A 20,183-nucleotide genomic window follows, 5' to 3' on the forward strand; every position below is an offset into this window, starting at 1 on the left:
GGGAGCAGCAGCGCGGGGCAGGCACAGCACAGCACGTCGCGGCCGAAGCCGGCCAGCAACGCGCCGCACCCGCCCTACGCCACAAACCCGGGAGGGACAGGTGTTGCGTGCCTGCTGGGCAGCTGCCCCTGCGCCTCGCACCCTTTGCTTTCGCCTTGGGCTGGGGAAGTTTTGACGCCGTCCAGGACGTGAGGAACAACAGCAGCCGCGCCGCAGGGTTCCGGGATCGTCGTTTGACTTAACCTCACACTCTCGCCATAATACTGGACGGGGTGGGCGAAAAATCAGGGACTGTTTACATCTCATATCCAGTAGAAGTATACGACAAAGAGTATTATGAAAGATCGATATACCAGCAGCATTTTTTTTTTTTTTTTGCTTTTTTCCAATTATTGCCTTTCGGACCGTGCCCATTCAGCCATCTCAGTAGTAGAATGTCAACTATGACGATATGAACGTAAATGCAACACAACGCTCAGGCCCCGAGCAGAGAGAATCTTCCACCTTGCCGGGAATCGAATCCAGCCCATTTCGGTTAGCAAGCCACCGCTCTGACTGTGCAGCTACCGTGACAGACTAAACTTCATCAACATGGTCTGTATATCGACAGTATAATATGGATTGACGACTATACGTACATCATTTCTGCCTGATGTCGATATCGCCAGTGTATGTATTGCAGCTGCCTTTATTCAGACATTGCTTCTGGCGTCTGTGAGAGCGGACCTCTGCGAACCTGGGAATAGCGTGGTAGAGTTTGTACGTACCCTCTTGAACCTGATGACTGCTGCTCTACATAGTTGTAGTTTCAATTCTTCCAGTAATCTTCACTTAATTGTTGCTTTACTTCTTTGTGATAACGCACAGGCTTTGCGGAGCAAGCAGTAGTCCGAGCCCCTTTTAGTCTACTTGAATGGTATACCACACAAACAGCATGGACTCATCTTTACATGGCACGTCTAACAGCGTATATGTTATATTATTCACTTCTACATTGTCCAGTTGAACACATAATTGTTGTGCGTCTTTGCTCACAGTTGACTAGTAAGCAAAATAGTTGTTAATAGTTTCTGAATACCCATAGGGCAAAATTTTAAAGATTTTAGATTTACGAATCTGCCAAAAACTGAAATGTTAATAAATAGCTGAGGTCAGTTTAATTTCTGCAGTTTCTGCTACTTACTCGTTTGTTAATGTTCACTGAACGTGTTCAACGCCCCAACTAGTACACAGATAAACGATTTTGAGAATGCACCACCTCAAATCACGAAATATGTAACAGTATATTAAGGAAAACGACTGCCAGCAGAGTTCTATAACCAACGTGTCTGTTTACCAAATGAACAAATCTGCTTGCATGAAACAGTACCGGTAGAATAACCCGACCTAGATTCCGCTAAAATACACCGTCTAAATGTTTCAGCAGCGCCCCACAGCTTCCAATACCAGCAGCAGGAAGTGTTTCTCAGCCACTTACAGAAACATAACAAAGTGCAGTGGCAGCGGTACTGACACCTGTAGCGTCCGATAGGTAAACGTGGCGGGGGGCGCGCGGCCAGCTGCAGCTGCAGCAGGGTGGCCGCCTCCTACAGCCTGGCGGGCGGACGGCTGCGTCACGAGAGAGGGGGAGAGAGAGGGAGGGAGAGAGGGAGGGAGAGAGAGAGGGGGAGAGAGAGGGGGAGAAAGGGGGAGAGAGAGGGGGGAGAGGGGAGAGAGAGAGGGGGAGAGAGGGGGAGAGGGAGGGAGGGAGAGAGGGGGAGAGGGAGGGAGTGAGAGAGGGGTAGAGAGAGGGGGAGAGGGACGGAGAGAGAGGGAGAGAGAGGGGGAGAGAGAGGGAGAGAGAGGGGGAGAGGGAGGGAGAGAGAGGGAGAGAGAGGGGGGAGTGAGAGAGGGGTAGAGAGAGGGGGAGAGGGAGGGAGAGAGAGGGAGAGAGAGGGGGGGAGAGAGGGAGAGAGAGGGGGGAGAGAGAGGGAGAGAGAGGGGGGAGAGGGAGGGAGAGAGAGGGGGAGAGAGGGAGAGAGAGAAGAGAGGGAGAGAGAGAGAGTGGGAGAGGGAGGGAGAGAGAGAGGGAGAGAGAGGGGGAGAGGGAGGGAGAGAGAGAGTGGGAGAGGGAGGGAGAGAGAGGGGGAGAGGGAGGGAGAGAGAGGGGGAGAGGGAGGGAGCGAGAGGGGGAGAGAGAGGGGGGAGAGGGGGGAGAGGGAGGGAGGGGGAGGGAGGGAGAGAGGGGGAGAGAGGTGGAGAGGGGGAGAGGGAGGGGGAGAGCGAGGGAGAGAGAGGGATGGAGAGAGGGAGGGAGAGAGAGGGGGAGAGGGAGGGGGAGAGGGAGGTGGTGAGGAGGGGGTGAGGGAGGGAGAGGGTGAGAGGGAGGGGCCGGCGAGGCCCGGCTGCTGCTGGCAGCAGGCGGCGCCGCACTCGCGCTGCTCCGGCAGCAGTACACATTATTGAAATATTTACACTAAATGTCAATTTGACGATTGTCCTAATTAAATTTAAAAAATACATATGTATTTATGAATAAACATCAACGGCTGTGGCGTATGCTCAGAGATTTCCGTCTACAAACATAATTTGTTCCACTTTTTTTCCTGTCAAGCGATTTCTTCTGTCAGTTATAAGGTGTCCTACCTTCGAGAACACTCTTTCACACGGCGTGGAGGTTGCAACAGTACACAGTCGTATTTTTGCAAGTTCAAAGAGCGAGGGGTATAATGACAGCCGTTCAAACCACCACTGGACTGCCTTGTCTCTGTAGCAGGGGCTCTTGTAAGTATTTGTCCACTTCCACTGTTGCAGCAGCTGGCGGGTGTGGATTACTCTGCAGCCTGGAAAACACTTCATCAAATTCGAGCCAGAGACTAGAAGTGGATTCAGTGGTTGGAACTGAGATTGCTGCAGTAGCAGTGGATGTGTTCGTTACAAATTTCTCACTGTGCCTGACCAGGTTTAATTTCATCTTCTCAGCACAATTTTTATCATAAAAACCGTGTAATTTGAATCGGGGATCCAGTGAAGTTCCTTCTGCGAAATGTGTTGAAGGGCAAATAATCCTTTACAACAGTCTCCAGAAGTGCGAAATCTATCTCCTGATTTCTTTTGTTCGAAAGAGGTTTCGGAAAATACATAGGTAATGTTCCGTGATATTGATGTCTGCTGTCTGATAATGAAGTGATACTGTTATTTTCTAGCACCGACTGCTGTTCGCATCTCGCAATTGCTGATGTTGGTTCCGGATTGTCCGGGTTATTTGTCCAAGAAATACCGGAAGATGCAGGAGCAGGGGGCGCTGAGCGCCTGACTGACAGTGACACTGTTGGATGCAGCACTCGAACATGACGCGCCGGATTAAATGTATTTCCTCCTCTATATGGTATACACTTACAACAACAGTTGCACTTTGCTTTCCCATCACCTAAATCGGAGAAGAAACCCGAAATTTCACTACTTTTACGCGATCGCGAGTTACTGGCCATTGTATAAGAGTGAACAGACACAAAAACTGCTTTCCGAATAAAATAAAAAGGGATTTTACCTGAAATCGTACCAGTGACTACAGGTGACAGTTTACGTTTTGAATTTGGAGGGTTAAACTTCTCAACGAAAATAAAAGCTACAGGAAAACTTCTGTACGTATACAGACTTTGTGACAGTGGTAAACATACTTATTCTGTTTTGGATTAAATTTTAAAAGGAACATAAAACTGGGCTGCATTTCGTTGGTAGCCCTAGTTTTCAGTCCATGAATACAACAAATAAGGTTTCACTTAGCGGATAGTTGGGCGCTTCATGAGAAAATGTCGAGCGAGATTAAATGTAATACCTTCTTTATATGTGACAGGCTTCTCTGTTTATCTTTCCTTTATCCCCTTCGACCATGCTCTGTTTAAGTTAACTCAGATGCTGTAAGAGCGTAAAACGTTAGGTGCATGTTACTACATAGTTCGGCCATCTGTTGGTAAAATTATGAAGTATTACGAAGCTTTATTGTACGAGCGACGCGAAGCGGCGGCTGAGCGGCGAACTGGGCAACTTCGCCAGGCTTCCGTACTTCATGACTAAACTCCTTCATTTGAACGCTTCACGGCAAAGAGTGAAATGAATGAAGTAGTTCACGGAAATAAACGAGTTCGACCCATCTCTAACCGCAAGGCCTTTCGCGTGTCTTCGCGAATTCACTAACCAGTTAACCTGGCATAGCTGTAATATTTTGTTACAATATTTTTCTATCGCCAAGAAGTTAAGATCTTTTTATGTGAACATTATGACCGCAGGTCATGCGTGAGAGCACCGACGTGAAAGCATATTTCCTGAAGTACGTCAAAGGATTTTATCAACTATTAGTCTTTAGGAAGTTTTGGTGGTTAATTACAGGTTGTAAAGGGCAAAGAATTATAGATCACCCGTAGAGAATGTGTTGGATGTGAAGCAGGAATGTGTGGGAGCTGGTGCCGTTCTCTGGCGCTCCGTACAGCACGGTGATGCGTAAGATAATTTGGATCGGCCTTGGCGTGACGTCAGTGCCTTCCCCCTCCACGCGGACAGCAGCAGCGGGCGGGCCGCGTCAACAGAAGCCCGTTTCAAGCCAGGCCGCTGGTTTGCGCACTGTTCACAACAAGGTGAGTGACCGCTAACCTGCCCATATCCTTGTTACTGAATTAATGAACTGCAATTTTTCGTCGACTGTTACGTTTCGCCGTTTGATCTGAAAATGTTTACCGTGTTTTCGCATCGAGACGCTCACGCGGTTGTCCTTGACAGTAGTCAGTAGCTGTTTATCGTCTAAAGGGGCTTATCTGTGCACTGTCTGCGTCTCACTGGGTCACGCAAAAGACTGCAGAAGATGTAATCCTTGACGAAAAAGTAAGGAATTTACGTCGCCTTTGCGATGGGAAAGTTCGGTACGTCAAGTTACAAGGCTGTCATCAGAACTTCCACTGGAAACCAGTATGATGGCGCCCGCGGGCTAAGGAAGATGCTCGATATTAGTCAATTTGATCACAATCACACTATGCTTGGAATACGCGCATGACATTTTTGCCCGCAAATCTCCTTCTGGGGAGTTCGTTCACCTGTTGCAAGTCAAGTCCTTTTAGTTGACGCCACTTGCCGACTTAAGCGTCGATGATGATGACAACACCCACGCCCAGAAAATCGCCAACCACGCTGGGGATCGAAACCGGAGTTTCGTGATCAATATTCAGCAATGCTAACCACAAAGTCACAAGGTGGTCACACCGTTTGATTGTCTTATGCATTGAACACTTCGACTCTGAGGTCACAGGGGCACCGATTTTTTCACGTACCGCCACGTCAAAGGCTGTTCGTAAGTGGTTCAGTCCGCAGAAATCAGCCGCAGAAAGTGTTGTTGACAGGGCTCGTCGCCCACAGTCCAGGATCGTTACAGCAGACAGACGAGTTTCGCAAGAACACCACTCAGCACTACGATTTTTGTAATTTTTTATGTTTGTGTTGCATGAAGTACAGCTCAAATGCCAATTTACCAATTCTCAAACATTGTGGAGAAAATCGGCTTTGAAGTTTCCCGAGCATCTTTAATTTGCTAAATCTAGTTCGGTTTTCCAATGGGTCACGTGATCCCGTAATAGACCGATCGCCTGTCATGGCGGTGGACCGGGTTCCCTTCCTGACTGATGCAAACTTTTAAAGGAAGTTGCATGTTCTACGAGCATTTGCATGAAGAATTCCCAAATACAAAAAGCGGGAAAACATTTATTTTAGTTTAAAAAATCGTTACTAACAATATTTTATAAAAGATAAGCACTTAATATACAGATAATACTGGAATTAGGTGTGCAGTGTGTAATTAGAAATAATAATACGCATTATTCATAGCAAATTACGATAACATATTTCTGTTAATTGATATGTATTTCTTAAATTTTATATTTAAATGGTGTAGTTATTCGAACTGAAAGGAAAAAAGCGAAAAATATTATCAGCAAAAAAAAGACTCGCTCTAGGGAATAGCACTCTCGAGCGCTGTCGATTGTTTCATCCTTACGTATTTCGTGCTTCACGGAAATGTTCGTATGAGAAGTACCTTTGTTTGCAAAATTGCACCAGCCATGAATCAAACCGGGGCTGCTCATATGGCAGGGAAAGTTCCAGAACGTAACCGCGTCACCCACCGAGGGGAAAAAAAAACTTCTAGCTTTTATCTTTAGGGAACTAAAGCTGCTCGGAAAACTTCAAAGTCGTTTTCCTCGAGAAATTTTGAGCGTTGAACAGTTTCGTTGACTGATATCTGAGTTGTGAGCTTCACGTACCATAAACATAAAAATTGCAAAAATCTGAGTGCCATCTACTCTCATTGTTAGTGCAGCGAATCACTTGGAAACTCGTTGCAAACAACTTCTGAGTAGACATTCCAATCAGACGCCGCGGCTCCGCGGCCATACCTCTACTCACCTCGTAGCACAAGGCGTACAGATTACCAGGAACGCAAGAATACCGCTACTGGACGCTCAGGTGATGCTAACATCTCGCCCGGATGCGGTACACGCCCATACGAGGTATCTAAGTCGAAAGTCGCATATGGCCTTGCCTCATGCTTATCAGAAAATTACAGTTCAGGCAGGGAGAGTGCTTTTCTTAAGTAGGGAATAACTGACCAACATATCAGATACCTGTTTGTGGTACGTGGGCATGACGTTGTCTTCTGACGGAGAGTGGCAGACACAGCTGGACAACAAGGCTCTCTGTCCAACCAGATAACAGCTGTATCAATCACACTCAGCTGTGACTGACAATGAAAGCGTTCTGTAGTAAGTCTTACGTAGTTGTCGAATGGAATACGCAATTTAGTCAGCGTATGTGTTTGATTACAAGTGCATGCACAAAGAGAGAATAGTTGTCAGAGTAGTAGGGGAAAAATAATAACGAGCTGAATACCGAAATTTGAGAAAAATTTTAGAGGCAGACATTAGAAGGAGGTTGCCGCAAATGATTAAATCACTATCCAAAGACACGAAATTGAGATTGGGCAGAGAAGTGTGAAGAAAAGGGGTGTGTATGGAGAACTGCGAGGGGTACTAAAAAGGAAAGACCGAAGGGTAACCGTGTACGGATGCGCAAACAATCAAATTTAAAAAATAGATAATCGTGTATTCTACCTGCACTTACGAGGAGACTATCACATGGCAAGAAGGAAAAGGGGAAGACACACAAGGAAAGAGCGGTAACTAAAAACATACAAAATATCTGTTCACTCTGCAAAACAATTTGTAGCATACACTGATATAATGGAAACGGACATGGAACTCCCTGCCGCCGTTGGATAAGCAGCTGCAGCAGCAAGTCGTATACTCCTAGCTCATTCATTTGTTACATAGTTTAATTCTTAATTTCTTTGCGTGTTTTTGGTACTTGCATTATTTAAATCATAAATTTCGGGCGTATTATAGTATTTGAGAGTTGTAGCATCGCGTTTTAGTACCTGAATAGTGTAAATTCGCGTAGTCGTCTGTCTTCTGTTTTTGTTTTGAACGGCCAGTGTCGGTTGGTCACAGTCAGTGTGCTCCCTGCCGCCGTTAGATAAGCAGCTGCAGCAGCAAGTCGTATACTCCTAGCTCATTCATTTGTTACATAGTTTAATTCTTAATTTCTTTGCGTGTTTTTGGTACTTGCATTATTTAAATCATAAATTTCGGGCGTATTATAGTACTTGAGAGTTGTAGCATCGCGTTTTAGTACCTGAATAGTGTAAATTCGCGTAGTCGTCTGTCTTCTGTTTATGTTTTGAACGGCCAGTGTCGGTTGGTCACAGTCAGTGTGCTCCCTGCCGCCGTTGGATAAGCAGCTGCAGCAGCAAGTCGTATACTCCTAGCTCACTCATTTGTTACATTCTTAATTTCTTTGCGTGTTTTTGGTACTTGCATTGTTTAATTCATAAATTTTGGGCGTATTATAGTATTTGATAGTTGCAGCATCGCGTTTTAGTACCTGAATAGTGTAAAATCGCGTAGTCTCCTTCCGCCGCCGAGCAGTGTGTCAGCAGTGCTCAAGTGGCAGCATTACTGCATTTACTAGGCAATCTTGTATTTTAATAACAGTTTAAATTTTGTGTCGATTTGTTTGCGCTCTGTAGATTAGTTCAGACGTTCTTTGCACAGTTTTTAGCATGGATAGGGACTGCAACTGCTGTGTTCGGATGCAGGCTGAGTTGGCATCCCTTCGCTCCCAGCTTCAGGCAGTGTTGGCTTCGGTCACACAGCTTGAGGCTGTTGCCAATGGTCATCACTGTGGGGGTCCGGATGGGGGTTTGTCGGGGACAGCCAGCTCGTCCCACGCATCCCCCGATCGGACTACGACTGTGGTTGCCCGGGATACTGCCCGCATTGAGGCTGATCCCTCACCTGTGGTAGAGTGGGAGGTCGTCTCAAGGTGTGGCAGGGGGCGAAAGACATTCCGGAGGGCTGAGCGGAAGGCCTCTCCAGTTTGTCTGACGAACCGGTTTCAGGCTCTGTCTCAGGCTGATACTGATCTTCGGCCTGACATGGCTGCTTGTCCTGTTCCAGAGGTTGCCCCTCAGTCTGCAAGATCCGGGCGGTCGCAGAGGGTGGGCTTACTGGTAGTTGGGAGCTCCAACGTCAGGCGCGTAATGGGGCCCCTTAGGGATATGGCAGCAAGGGAGGGGAAGAAAACCAAAGTGCACTCCGTGTGCATACCGGGGGGAGTCATTCCAGATGTGGAAAGGGTCCTTCCAGATGCCATGAAGGGTACAGGGTCCACCCATCTGCAGGTGGTCGCTCATGTCGGCACCAATGATGTGTGTCGCTATGGATCGGAGGAAATCCTCTCTGGCTTCCAGCGGCTATCTGATTTGGTGAAGACTGCCAGTCTCGCTAGCGGGATGAAAGCAGAGCTCACCATCTGCAGCATCGTCGACAGGACTGACTGCGGACCTTTGGTACAGAGCCGAGTGGAGGGTCTGAATCAGAGGCTGAGACGGTTCTGCGACCGTGTGGGCTGCAGATTGCTCGACTTGCGCCATAGGGTGGTGGGTTTTCGGGTTCCGCTGGATAGGTCACGAGTCCACTACACGCAACAAGCGGCTACACGGGTAGCAGGGGTTGTGTGGCGTGGGCTGGGCGGTTTTTTAGGTTAGATGGCCTCGGGCAAGTACAGAAAGGGCAACAGCCTCAACGGGTGCGGGGCAAAGTCAGGACATGCGGGGACCAAGCAGGAATCGGTATTGTAATTGTAAACTGTCGAAGCTGCGTTGGTAAAGTACCGGAACTTCAAGCGCTGATAGAAAGCACCGAAGCTGAAATCGTTATAGGTACAGAAAGCTGGCTGAAGCCAGAGATAAATTCTGCCGAAATATTTACAAACGTACAGACGGTGTTTAGAAAGGATAGATTGCATGCAACCGGTGGTGGAGTGTTCGTTGCTGTTAGTAGTAGTTTATCCTGTAGTGAAGTAGAAGTGGATAGTTCCTGTGAGTTATTATGGGTGGAGGTTACACTCAACAACCGAGCTAGGTTAATAACTGGCTCCTTTTACCGACCCCCCGACTCAGCAGCATTAGTGGCAGAACAGCTGAGAGAAAATTTGGAATACATTTCACATAAATTTTCTCAGCATGTTATAGTCTTAGGTGGAGATTTCAATTTACCAGATATAGACTGGGACACTCAGATGTTTAGGACGGGTGGTAGGGACAGAGCATCGAGTGACATTATACTGAGTGCACTATCCGAAAATTACCTCGAGCAATTAAACAGAGAACCGACTCGTGGAGATAACATCTTGGACCTACTGATAACAAACAGACCCGAACTTTTCGACTCTGTAAGCGCAGAACAGGGAATCAGTGATCATAAGGCCGTTGCAGCATCCCTGAATATGGAAGTTAATAGGAATATAAAAAAAGGGAGGAAGGTTTATCTGTTTAGCAAGAGTAATAGAAGGCAGATTTCAGGCTACCTAACAGATCAAAACGAAAATTTCTGTTCCGACACTGACAATGTTGAGTGTTTATGGAAAAAGTTCAAGGCAATCGTAAAATGCGTTTTAGACAGGTACGTGCCGAGTAAAACTGTGAGGGACGGGAAAAACCCACCGTGGTACAACAACAAAGTTAGGAAATTACTGCGAAAGCAAAGAGAGCTTCACTCTAAATTTAAACGCAGCCAAAACTTCTCAGACAAACAGAAGCTAAACGATGTCAAAGTTAGCGTAAGGAGGGCTATGCGTGAAGCGTTTAGTGAATTCGAAAGTAAAATACTAGGTACCGACTTGACAGAAAATCCTAGGAAGTTCTGGTCTTACGTTAAATCAGTAAGTGGCTCGAAACAGCATGTCCAGACACTCCGGGATGATGATGGCATTGAAACAGAGGATGACAAGCGTAAAGCTGAAATACTAAACACCTTTTTCCAAAGCTGTTTCACAGAGGAAGACCGCACTGCAGTTCCTTCTCTAAATCCTCGCACAATCGAAAAAATGGCTGACATCGAAATAAGTGTCCAAGGAATAGAAAAGCAACTGAAATCACTCAACAGAGGAAAGTCCACTGGACCTGACGGGATACCAATTCGATTCTACACAGAGTACGCGAAAGAACTTGCCCCCCTTCTAACAGCCGTGTACCGCAAGTCTCTAGAGGAACAGAAGGTTCCAAATGATTGGAAAAGAGCACAGGTAGTCCCAGTCTTCAAGAAGGGTCGTCGAGCAGATGCGCAAAACTATAGACCTATATCTCTGACGTCGATCTGTTGTAGAATTTTAGAACATGTTTTTTGCTCGTGTATCATGTCGTTTTTGGAAACTCAGAATCTACTATGTAGGAATCAACATGGATTCCGGAAACAGCGATCGTGTGAGACCCAACTCGCTCTATTTGTTCATGAGACCCAGAAAATATTAGATACAGGCTCCCAGGTAGATGCTATTTTTCTTGACTTCCGGAAGGCGTTCGATACAGTTCCGCACTGTCGCCTGATAAACAAAGTAAGAGCCTACGGAATATCAGACCAGCTGTGTGGCTGGATTGAAGAGTTTTTAGCAAACAGAACACAGCATGTTGTTCTCAACGGAGAGACGTCTACAGACGTTAAAGTAACCTCTGGCGTGCCACAGGGGAGTGTTATGGGACCATTGCTTTTCACAATATATATAAATGACATAGTAGATAGTGTCGGAAGTTCCATGCGGCTTTTCGCGGATGATGCTGTAGTATACAGAGAAGTTGCAGCATTAGAAAATTGTAGCGAAATGCAGGAAGATCTGCAGCGGATAGGCACTTGGTGCAGGGAGTGGCAACTGACCCTTAACATAGACAAATGTAATGTATTGAGAATACATAGAAAGAAGGATCCTTTATTGTATGATTATATGATAGCGGAACAAACACTGGTAGCAGTTACTTCTGTAAAATATCTGGGAGTATGCGTGCGGAACGATTTGAAGTGGAATGATCATATAAAATTAATTGTTGGTAAGGCGGGTACCAGGTTGAGATTCATTGGGAGAGTCCTTAGAAAGTGTAGTCCATCAACAAAGGAGGTGGCTTACAAAACACTCGTTCGACCTATACTTGAGTATTGCTCATCAGTGTGGGATCCGTACCAGATCGGGTTGACGGAAAAGATAGAGAAGATCCAAAGAAGAGCGGCGCGTTTCGTCACAGGGTTATTTGGTAACCGTGATAGCGTTACGGAGATGTTTAACAAACTCCAGTGGCAGACTCTGCAAGAGAGGCGCTCTGCATCGCGGTGTAGCTTGCTCGCCAGGTTTCGAGAGGGTGCGTTTCTGGATGAGGTATCGAATATATTGCTTCCCCCTACTTATACCTCCCGAGGAGATCACGAGTGTAAAATTAGAGAGATTAGAGCGCGCACAGAGGCTTTCAGACAGTCGTTCTTCCCGCGAACCATACGCGACTGGAACAGGAAAGGGAGGTAATGACAGTGGCACGTAAAGTGCCCTCCGCCACACACCCTTGGGTGGCTTGCGGAGTATAAATGTAGATGTAGATGTAGATGTAGATGGAACCATTACATTAACTTCGTTCTCCAGAACGTATAGTTGTGTGGTGAGCAATTCCTGGAGTTTGTTTGTCTTCAATTAGTCCCACTTGCGCCAGTTGCGAGACTGACTTTACGTCTCTCTGGAACTGTGACCTCTGAGGTGATGTCCATGAGACTGAATTAAGTTCATGAGATATGTGCAGTTAAAAACTACGGAAGTTGTACAAATTGAGCTAAAGGAAAATTTATGCATTTAACTTATGTTGTGCAAATGGAGGTGTAAGGGGCGTTACACATGTAACTGATGTACATAGCATTCTTTATAGCATATTTGCGCAACTTCCGTAGTTTTAACTGAATCTTCATCCTGCTGATGACCTGCGTTTGGCAGTAATTGGGTAGGAATTGTTTGATGATGTTTCATTTTTTGATTCCGTAGTGCCACGTGTTTTATTTCTTACGTCACACTGCGATCAGATTTGTGTTAGTGCACCTTCTTCTGTTCTTTCATTAGATCTCTGGATCTCAGGACAACCCGTAACAAAGATGGAATCCGGTTAAAACATTCAGATTGCCCCAGGCGGTATATTTATTCATTACAGTTACGGAACTGATCTTGAAGCTGAGTATTCGATGTGAGGGATCAGATTTCATTTATGAAACGTCAAGAACTGGTACGTTTCGTAACGAAAAGAAGCACTGTGATTGAGTAGCTTTCCAGCCAGACTTTTGTACCCAAGGTCAGTAATACACGTTTTTGTGATGATGTTCTGGAAATGTAGACGGCTCAAATACCGCTGGTAAAGAAGAGCTGGTGTAGTGAAAGGCACAGAGTTTCTGATGTTCAGAATTTGCACTAATCTTTTGAATTAAATTCCTAGCCTCTCTGCAGTAGCTGAAACAGGGAGTGTATATCACAATGATGTCGCTGGTTTGTAAGTCGGATGGCGGCGTTAAATTCGGTGGCCCTGTTGGTGCAGTTCCACAAGAACAAGCTTCTTGCTGGCACCTTTGCCTCTCTCACTGCCATCAACAGCACAGGCGCGTCACTAGAAGTCCACACACACACACACTCAATCACATAGACTAAACTGATACATTTAAAACGTAACGCTCACATCAGGCGAAGGAAAAGAATCTTTCCATTATGTCTTGACCACATCTCTTGGGATAATAATGTGGCACGTATTTACAAGCAGAAATAAACAACATTATTTTTGAAATTAATTCGCTGAATGCGAATTTCTTGACTCCAGCTATATCGGGTGCAGATCTACTACCCAACAGTGGCATATCAAAGTGTGCTAGGCCGAGAGTCGGACCCGGATGTCCTGCTAATTCCGAGCGATCGTCCTCATAACTTCGGCTATTCGTCTACGCTGCCCTCACCGACCCGGACTCGACATGTCACAGTCTCTACATTTTTATACAGTAGCCCTTTAAATTCATCACGTAAAGCTCCCAGCATTACCGGGATTCCCAGAACAGGCAAAACGGGACAACAAGGAATCGAGGCAGTCTCGTTATCGTTAACAGTGTCGGAATTTCAGACGTGCACGTTTTGCAACCCTGTGCAGGCACGCTACACTAACAAGGATAACAAACAACGCGAATGGAACTGTAATAGTACCTTTTATCACAGTGCCTCCCAACCATACACGACATTTGACGTTACTGCAGTTAGTAACTGGTTGTGTTACTCCACCTCCGCCTTACCGCCGGAGCATCCCTCCGATGTCCTCAGATGGCCGCGGACTGGTGGACGCTACTGGTGTCCCTCGCCGCCGTCGCGGTCGCTCTTTGGTGGCGCCGCTACTCCACGCACTTTGCCCGCCGCGGCCTGCCCTCCACCCCCCCGCTGCCCCTAGTGGGGAACATGCTGGACCTGGTGCTCAGGAGGAAGTCCATGGCTGACGCCCTCACCGAACTCTACCGCAAGTTCGAGCCGCATCCGTACGCTGGCGTCTACTTCACGACGCCATTTGTGATGGTGAGAGATCCCGATATCATCCGTGCCATCACGGTCAAGGACTTTGACCACTTTACCGACCACATGGAGTTCTTCAACGCTGACAAGTCGAACACACTGGCACAAAGGATGCTTATCGGTTTGAAAGGTAAGTTGTCCATTTAAATTTTTATTTACCAGTCAGCGTTACCTCTTATGCTCACTGTGGCAGCGTAATACTTTTCTGTCATCTTGCATGATTCAGTTTAACTCTAAAGACTGACCACGTGCGAGTGACACTCGCGCAGTGAGAGTTCCTTAAAAGCTTTACTGTGTGTATACAGGCAGTTCATCCATCCTGGGAATCGAGAACCTCGTTCACTTTTGCCCGTTATCGACACAGATACTGATAAGATTCCTGGGAGTACAAGATTTTCGAAAGGTTTTCATTTAAATAATATAAATCCCAAATAAAGTCATGCAGGTGGCTGATCATTATTGTGCAACAAATCAGTCTCATTGGGTCTCAATGGTAAATGTCAAATATTAGACAAGGAATGACATTATTGCTTAGACCAGGAACGATATCTGATGGATAAATTCCGAAACGCGTCGTATGGGCAATAAAGTCATTCCTTGTCTAATATTTGACATTTAGCATTGAGACCCAACCAGCCTGAATGCACAACTACTGACTGTTTTAATTTCAAGTTTGACACTGAAATTTTTTTTCGTGTGAAATAATTACATATTGACAATTTTCGGATTCTTTCCTTTACTTATACTGTGAAACCCTGCTCCTTACCAAGTTTTATTATTCTGAGTCAATGGTAAGTACCCTACAAGTTTTGATGAGTGGATTTGCGAGTACAAAAATATGTGACATAAATGGCCATACCCTTTGATTACATTGTCTTGTAAGCTTCGATGTTTTTCACTGTCGAGAGACCGCAGACGTCAGTATGTGACATATTTCTGCTTAATATGTCACCCATTCGTGAGAAAAAGGAGTTTTAACACTCGGACAGGTAGACAGACAGATAGATAAGCCGACAACAAACTGATCCTACAACGATTCCGTTTCGTCGATTTAGGTACTAAAAGCTAACAATGACCTATCTGGGCCCGTCCGTATACTGCGACGTATGAATATTTGCTTACGCTTATGTCAATGGCGTAATGATACTGGGGTACGACATGAAAAAAAATTAAACTTTCCCTACTTAACACGCTACGGCACGGAAACTAATAACCGTACGAGTACCAAACTTGGTAGCATTAATGTCAAGGAAATGGCAAAGAGAAATAATTCAATTCAACTGAAACACTTTTAATGTGCTGCTGTGGTACATAATACCATTACATACCGTTACCATTACTGCTACAAAAGGGGGTCAATATGGCACAGCAGAACAAAGCACGTCATTAGCTATGGTGGTTACGTCTCTCGGCATGATGCGCTTTGGATCAGCACACGTGTGAACGTTCCCCTGGTAAAGCCTGTCCTTCAGGGACCCCCGCAACCAGAAACGACAGCGACTGAGATGAGGTGATCGTGCCGACCAAGCATTTGGGAACGATCGGCTTGTAAATCGTTTCCAAATGTGTTTCGGAGAAGCAGGTGAAGTTCACGAGCGATGTGCGGTGGGGCCCCATCTTGCATGAAATCTGTCGAGTTCAGTGCGTCACTCTCTCCTGTAGGAAGGGCGTGACCTGCTGGCGAAGCACATCGCAGCGACGCTGGCCAGCCGCTCTGCACGTCTTTGGTCCTTGAGGGCCAGACTGCTCAAAAAAGAACGGGCCAGTGGTGAGCGTAGCCGTGGAGCCATACCACACAGTGACAAGTTCACCATACACAGGAACTTCATGCACAGCGACTGGAGGTGAACATCTCCACACTCGGCCATTCTGCGTATTCACCTCACCAGTCAGAGGAAAATGAGCTCTGTCTATCCGTAGGACGCTCCAGGGCCAGCCCTCATCAACTTCAATCCTTGCGAGAAAGTTGAGAACGAAGTCAACACGTCGTTGTGCGCCCTGTGGTGGAAGCTTGAAAGGTCTCTGTTGGATTCCTTTCATGTTAATTTCTTAAATCTGTTGTCATTTACGGCATAAATTCCTCTTCTAAATTTACTGTGGCGTTTCTGACTATCTGGGAGGAGACTGAGCAGTGGAACGTGTTACTTTTACACATAAACAAGAACGATCTGTCACACTACTACACTTTAAAACACAGTTTATATGTAATTCATGTCACACAGTCTCATACGGAACCTACATCCGCTTTCTTTTATATACTGTATATGATAAGATACTGTCATCCCTCTTCCCTTCTGTGTGAGAGGATGAATGAGCAAATGTATTTCTAGTTGCATGCTTGATGATAGCAGACAAGCCTGTCTGCTACAGAACAGTAGAACAGTAGGACCAACGTCGGAACAGGTAGCTACGCTTTCTAAAAGCAAAGAGGTTTCTATCCTTAGTATGGTCCTGTCCGTCCCTTGTCATGTTGGTATAGGAAGCTGCCTCTCTGGCCACCTCCGTTTGTATTTTTGAGTCACCCTCAGGAAGGGACCAGAGCAGTCTGTCCGTGGCGAGCGTCTGAAGTGGTAAAATCCGTAGGACAATGGATTTCTTAAGTTCAACCTAACTGAAAATTTAATCACCTTTATTTCAGGTTTAGCTCTAAAATATCTAATATTATCTTAAATTGCAACGCAGTGTAATTCGCGTGTGAAGCTCAGAATATCTTCCGGTAGTTGCTTTGTCACTACTTTGTGAGTAAAGTGGAACCACGCGTTGATCAGTAACTCTAACTAAGATCATAAATCTTAAATGCGAATGTGCGTGAGATTATAACGTCTCGTCTTGACAAAATTTTTCAATATAGAAACTTTTCTTTATGTTCAACCCACGTGGCGTGTACTTTGTGAGACCAGTACCACGTGCTTATACAGTTGTTTGACCCATCAGGTTAATAGTAAGACGATAGTAACCAGTTCGAGGTTTTTCTTTAGTAAATCGCGTTTCGATGTAATTTATTTTAATTATCAAAATTATTGTGGAGTTACACTCTTTGTGTAAACCAAGTTGACCACGTGAAGCATATGGTGTAAGCATCAAATAGCCCTCAGCTATTCTTTTCGGGAAGATTTCACAGAAAGTTAGTATGAATTTAGTATACCAGTGCGTGGTAATTTCATGACGGACAGGATTGCGCTACGAACGTAACTTCTTTGGGTGAAAATTGAATCAGTTGGTCGTGGTTAATTTCCTCTTGCATATGTTTCAACGTTCTTCGTGTGTTATTTTATGAATGCAGTGTTGTATGCAGTCTCCCAATCTTAGCTCCATATTTGATGTGTTCCGTAACATTACAAACTCACATTTTCACAGTCCTAAATAAGGCACCAGCTTAGTTATGACTCGCGTTTAATATGCTGAAATTTCAATGATCAATGTCAAAATAAATTTCCAAATATAAACTGATTTATTTCTTTTTATTTAAATTCTCTTATATATATCACCGATTGTCGTATGACTATTAAAAGATTATAATTAATGTTAGTCTGGTTGGGAATTTGGTAAGCTAGACTGGATACCTGGTGAAACAGTTGCTCAGTAATGCAAGGTTAACTTCCTCAGACAGCTCACAGCTTTTAACCCACTTTTATGGTCTTGAGCATCAGCACAGCTTTCATAGCAAATTAAACCAACCACATTACATGCTGCTGTACGATAGGGATCTTGTATGGATACCGTTCGAGAATGGTTCGAAGCACGTTCCGTACAGTGGACCACGGGATGTTCACCTCTCGTGACAAAACACGCGCATTGCCTGACGACTGGCAATTGCACGCAGCACTGTCTCCAATGTTGTTGTTGTTGTTGTTGTTGTCTTCAGTCCTGAGACTGGTTTGATGCAGCTCTCCATGCTACTCTATCCTGTGCAAGCTTCTTCATTTCCCAGTACTTACTGGAACCTACATCCTTCTGAATCTGCTTAGTGTGTTCATCTCTTGGTCTCCCTCTACGATTTTACCCTCCAGCTGCCCTCCAATGCTAAAGTTGTGATCCCGTGATGCCTCAGAACATGTCCTACCGACCGGTCCCTTCTTCTTGTCAAGTTGTGCCACAAACTCGTCTTTTTCCCAATTCTATTCAATACCTCCTCATTAGTTATCTGATCTACCCATCTAATCTTCAGCATTCTTCTGTAGCACCACATTTCGAAAGCTTCTATTCTCTTCTTGTCCAGACTATTTATCGTCCATGTTTCACTTCCATACGTGGCTACACTCCATAGAAATACTATCAGAAACGACTTCCTGACACTTAAATCTATACTCGATGTTAACAAAGGTCTCTGCTTCAGAAACGCTTTCCTTGCCATTGTCAGTCTACATTTTATATCCTCTCTACTTCGACCATAATCAGTTATTTTGTTCCCCAAATAACAAAACTCCTTTACTACTTTAAGCGTATCATTTCCTAATCTAATTCCCCCAGCATCGCCCGACTTAATTCGACTACATTCCATTACCCTCGTTTTGCTTTTGTTGATGTTCATCTTATATCCTCCTTTCAAGGCACTGTCCATTCCGTTCAACTGCTCTTCCAAGTCCTTTGCTGTCTCCGACAGAATTACAATGTCATCGGCGAACCTTAAAGTTTTTATTTCTTCTCCATGGATTTTAATACCTACTGCGAATTTTTCTTTTGTTTCCTTCACTGCTTGCTCAATATACAGATTGAATAACATCGGAGAGAGGCTACAACCCTGTCTCACTCCATTTCCCTTTTTAAATTTTCTAAACTACCTGCCCGATTAAGGGATCTGACATTCCATGCTCCAATCCGTAGAACGCCAGTTTTCTTTCTCCTGATAATGACGTCCTCTTGAGTAGTCCCCGCCAGGAGATCCGAATGGGGGACTATTTTACGTCCGGAATATTTTACCCAAGAGGACTCCATAATCATTTAACCATACAGTAAAGCTGCATGCCCTCAGGAAAAATTACGGCTTTAGTTTCCCCTTGCTTTCAGCCGTTCGCAGTACCAGCACAGCGAGGCCGTTTTGGTTAGTGTTAGAAGGTCAGATCAGTCAGTCATCCAGACTGTTGCCCCTGCAACTACTGAAAAGGCTGGTGCCCCTCTTCGGGAACCACACGTTTGTCTGGCCTCTCAACAGATACCCCTTCGTTGTGGTTGCACCTGCGGTACGGCCATCTGTATCACTGAGGCACGCAAGCCTCCCCACCAACGGCAAGGTCCACGGTTCATAGCACTAGCGCTTTCATCAGGCGCCACCTTGCTGCAACCGGCCTTCGGCCTCTTCCTGGAGCGACGCACATTTATCCATTTGATTCGGATTTCTTCAATCCGCACAGCAAGTGGAGGAAGAGGACCCTTCCGTAATCTTTTAAGCCGGCGACTCTCTGGAAGCGCAGCTGCAGCGTTATTGTGGTTTTCATAGTGGAACCTCACCACCAGTGCCCTGCTCCTTTTGTCGGAGCTCGTGTTGACGCGTAAACAGGTGCACAGCGACTGGTCAGGTGTGTGAGAGGCTGTGAACCGCGATGTCTGATCACAGCACCTGTTGGCCGCAATTGGAACTGGACGCTGGCGCTGTGGCGCGTGAAAATGATGCTCCCCATACTCTGGACATTAATGCAACCATGTCTGGTACTCGTACGGTAATACGTTTCCGTGTTGTAACGTGTTAAATAGGAAAAGTTTAATTATAACCACTCAGTACATAACTTCAGTGACAAGTGGTGTTTTGAGTTGCAAAGAAGTTACTTCGAAGTGAATACACAGGTGGATGTCCGATTAGGTCCAATCTGACCTGTTTGATTGAAGAGACATAGTAACCTAGTCCATTGTACTGTTGATGTGTTCCTAGTTCTTGATTACGTGAACCTGCGCAGCATCCTGCTTACTGGATCTACAGAAGTCAGATTCTTGCGGAGAAAACACATTTTCTCGGAGATAAATGTTGATTCTAAAAGTCTCCAAATACCATTCTTTCCACAGAAAAATATTTTAATGAAAGTCAGTTGAATGGACGATACTAACTTTCTTCACCGCGTCTGTTTAATTTCATCACTTAACACACAGAACTGCGTATAGGTGTAATGTATTACGTATCTGTATTTCAGACGCGCCCGACAGTCTTGGGTGCCAAAGTGCTGCTTCTGGAACTGGGAGAAATTTAGAATTTTATTTGTAGTTGTTCACATTTT

At 45.4% G+C, this 20,183-nt stretch overlaps 1 protein-coding gene across 1 annotated transcript in view; it reads left to right on the forward strand.

Moving 5' to 3' along the window:
- The first annotated feature begins 4,526 nt into the window (after positions 1 to 4,526).
- The window catches only part of LOC126163196 (cytochrome P450 9e2-like), a 90,535-nt gene continuing 74,878 nt past the window's right edge, over positions 4,527 to 20,183 (forward strand). Inside the window, exons 1-2 of the mRNA XM_049920149.1 lie at positions 4,527 to 4,613; positions 13,735 to 14,107. Of these exons, the coding sequence (XP_049776106.1) occupies positions 13,735 to 14,107 (373 nt within the window). The 5' untranslated portion in view covers positions 4,527 to 4,613. The remainder of the gene's footprint in view (positions 4,614 to 13,734; positions 14,108 to 20,183) is intronic.

This window comes from Schistocerca cancellata, chromosome 2 (assembly GCF_023864275.1).
Source record: "Schistocerca cancellata isolate TAMUIC-IGC-003103 chromosome 2, iqSchCanc2.1, whole genome shotgun sequence".
Classification (NCBI taxonomy): domain Eukaryota; kingdom Metazoa; phylum Arthropoda; class Insecta; order Orthoptera; family Acrididae; genus Schistocerca; species Schistocerca cancellata.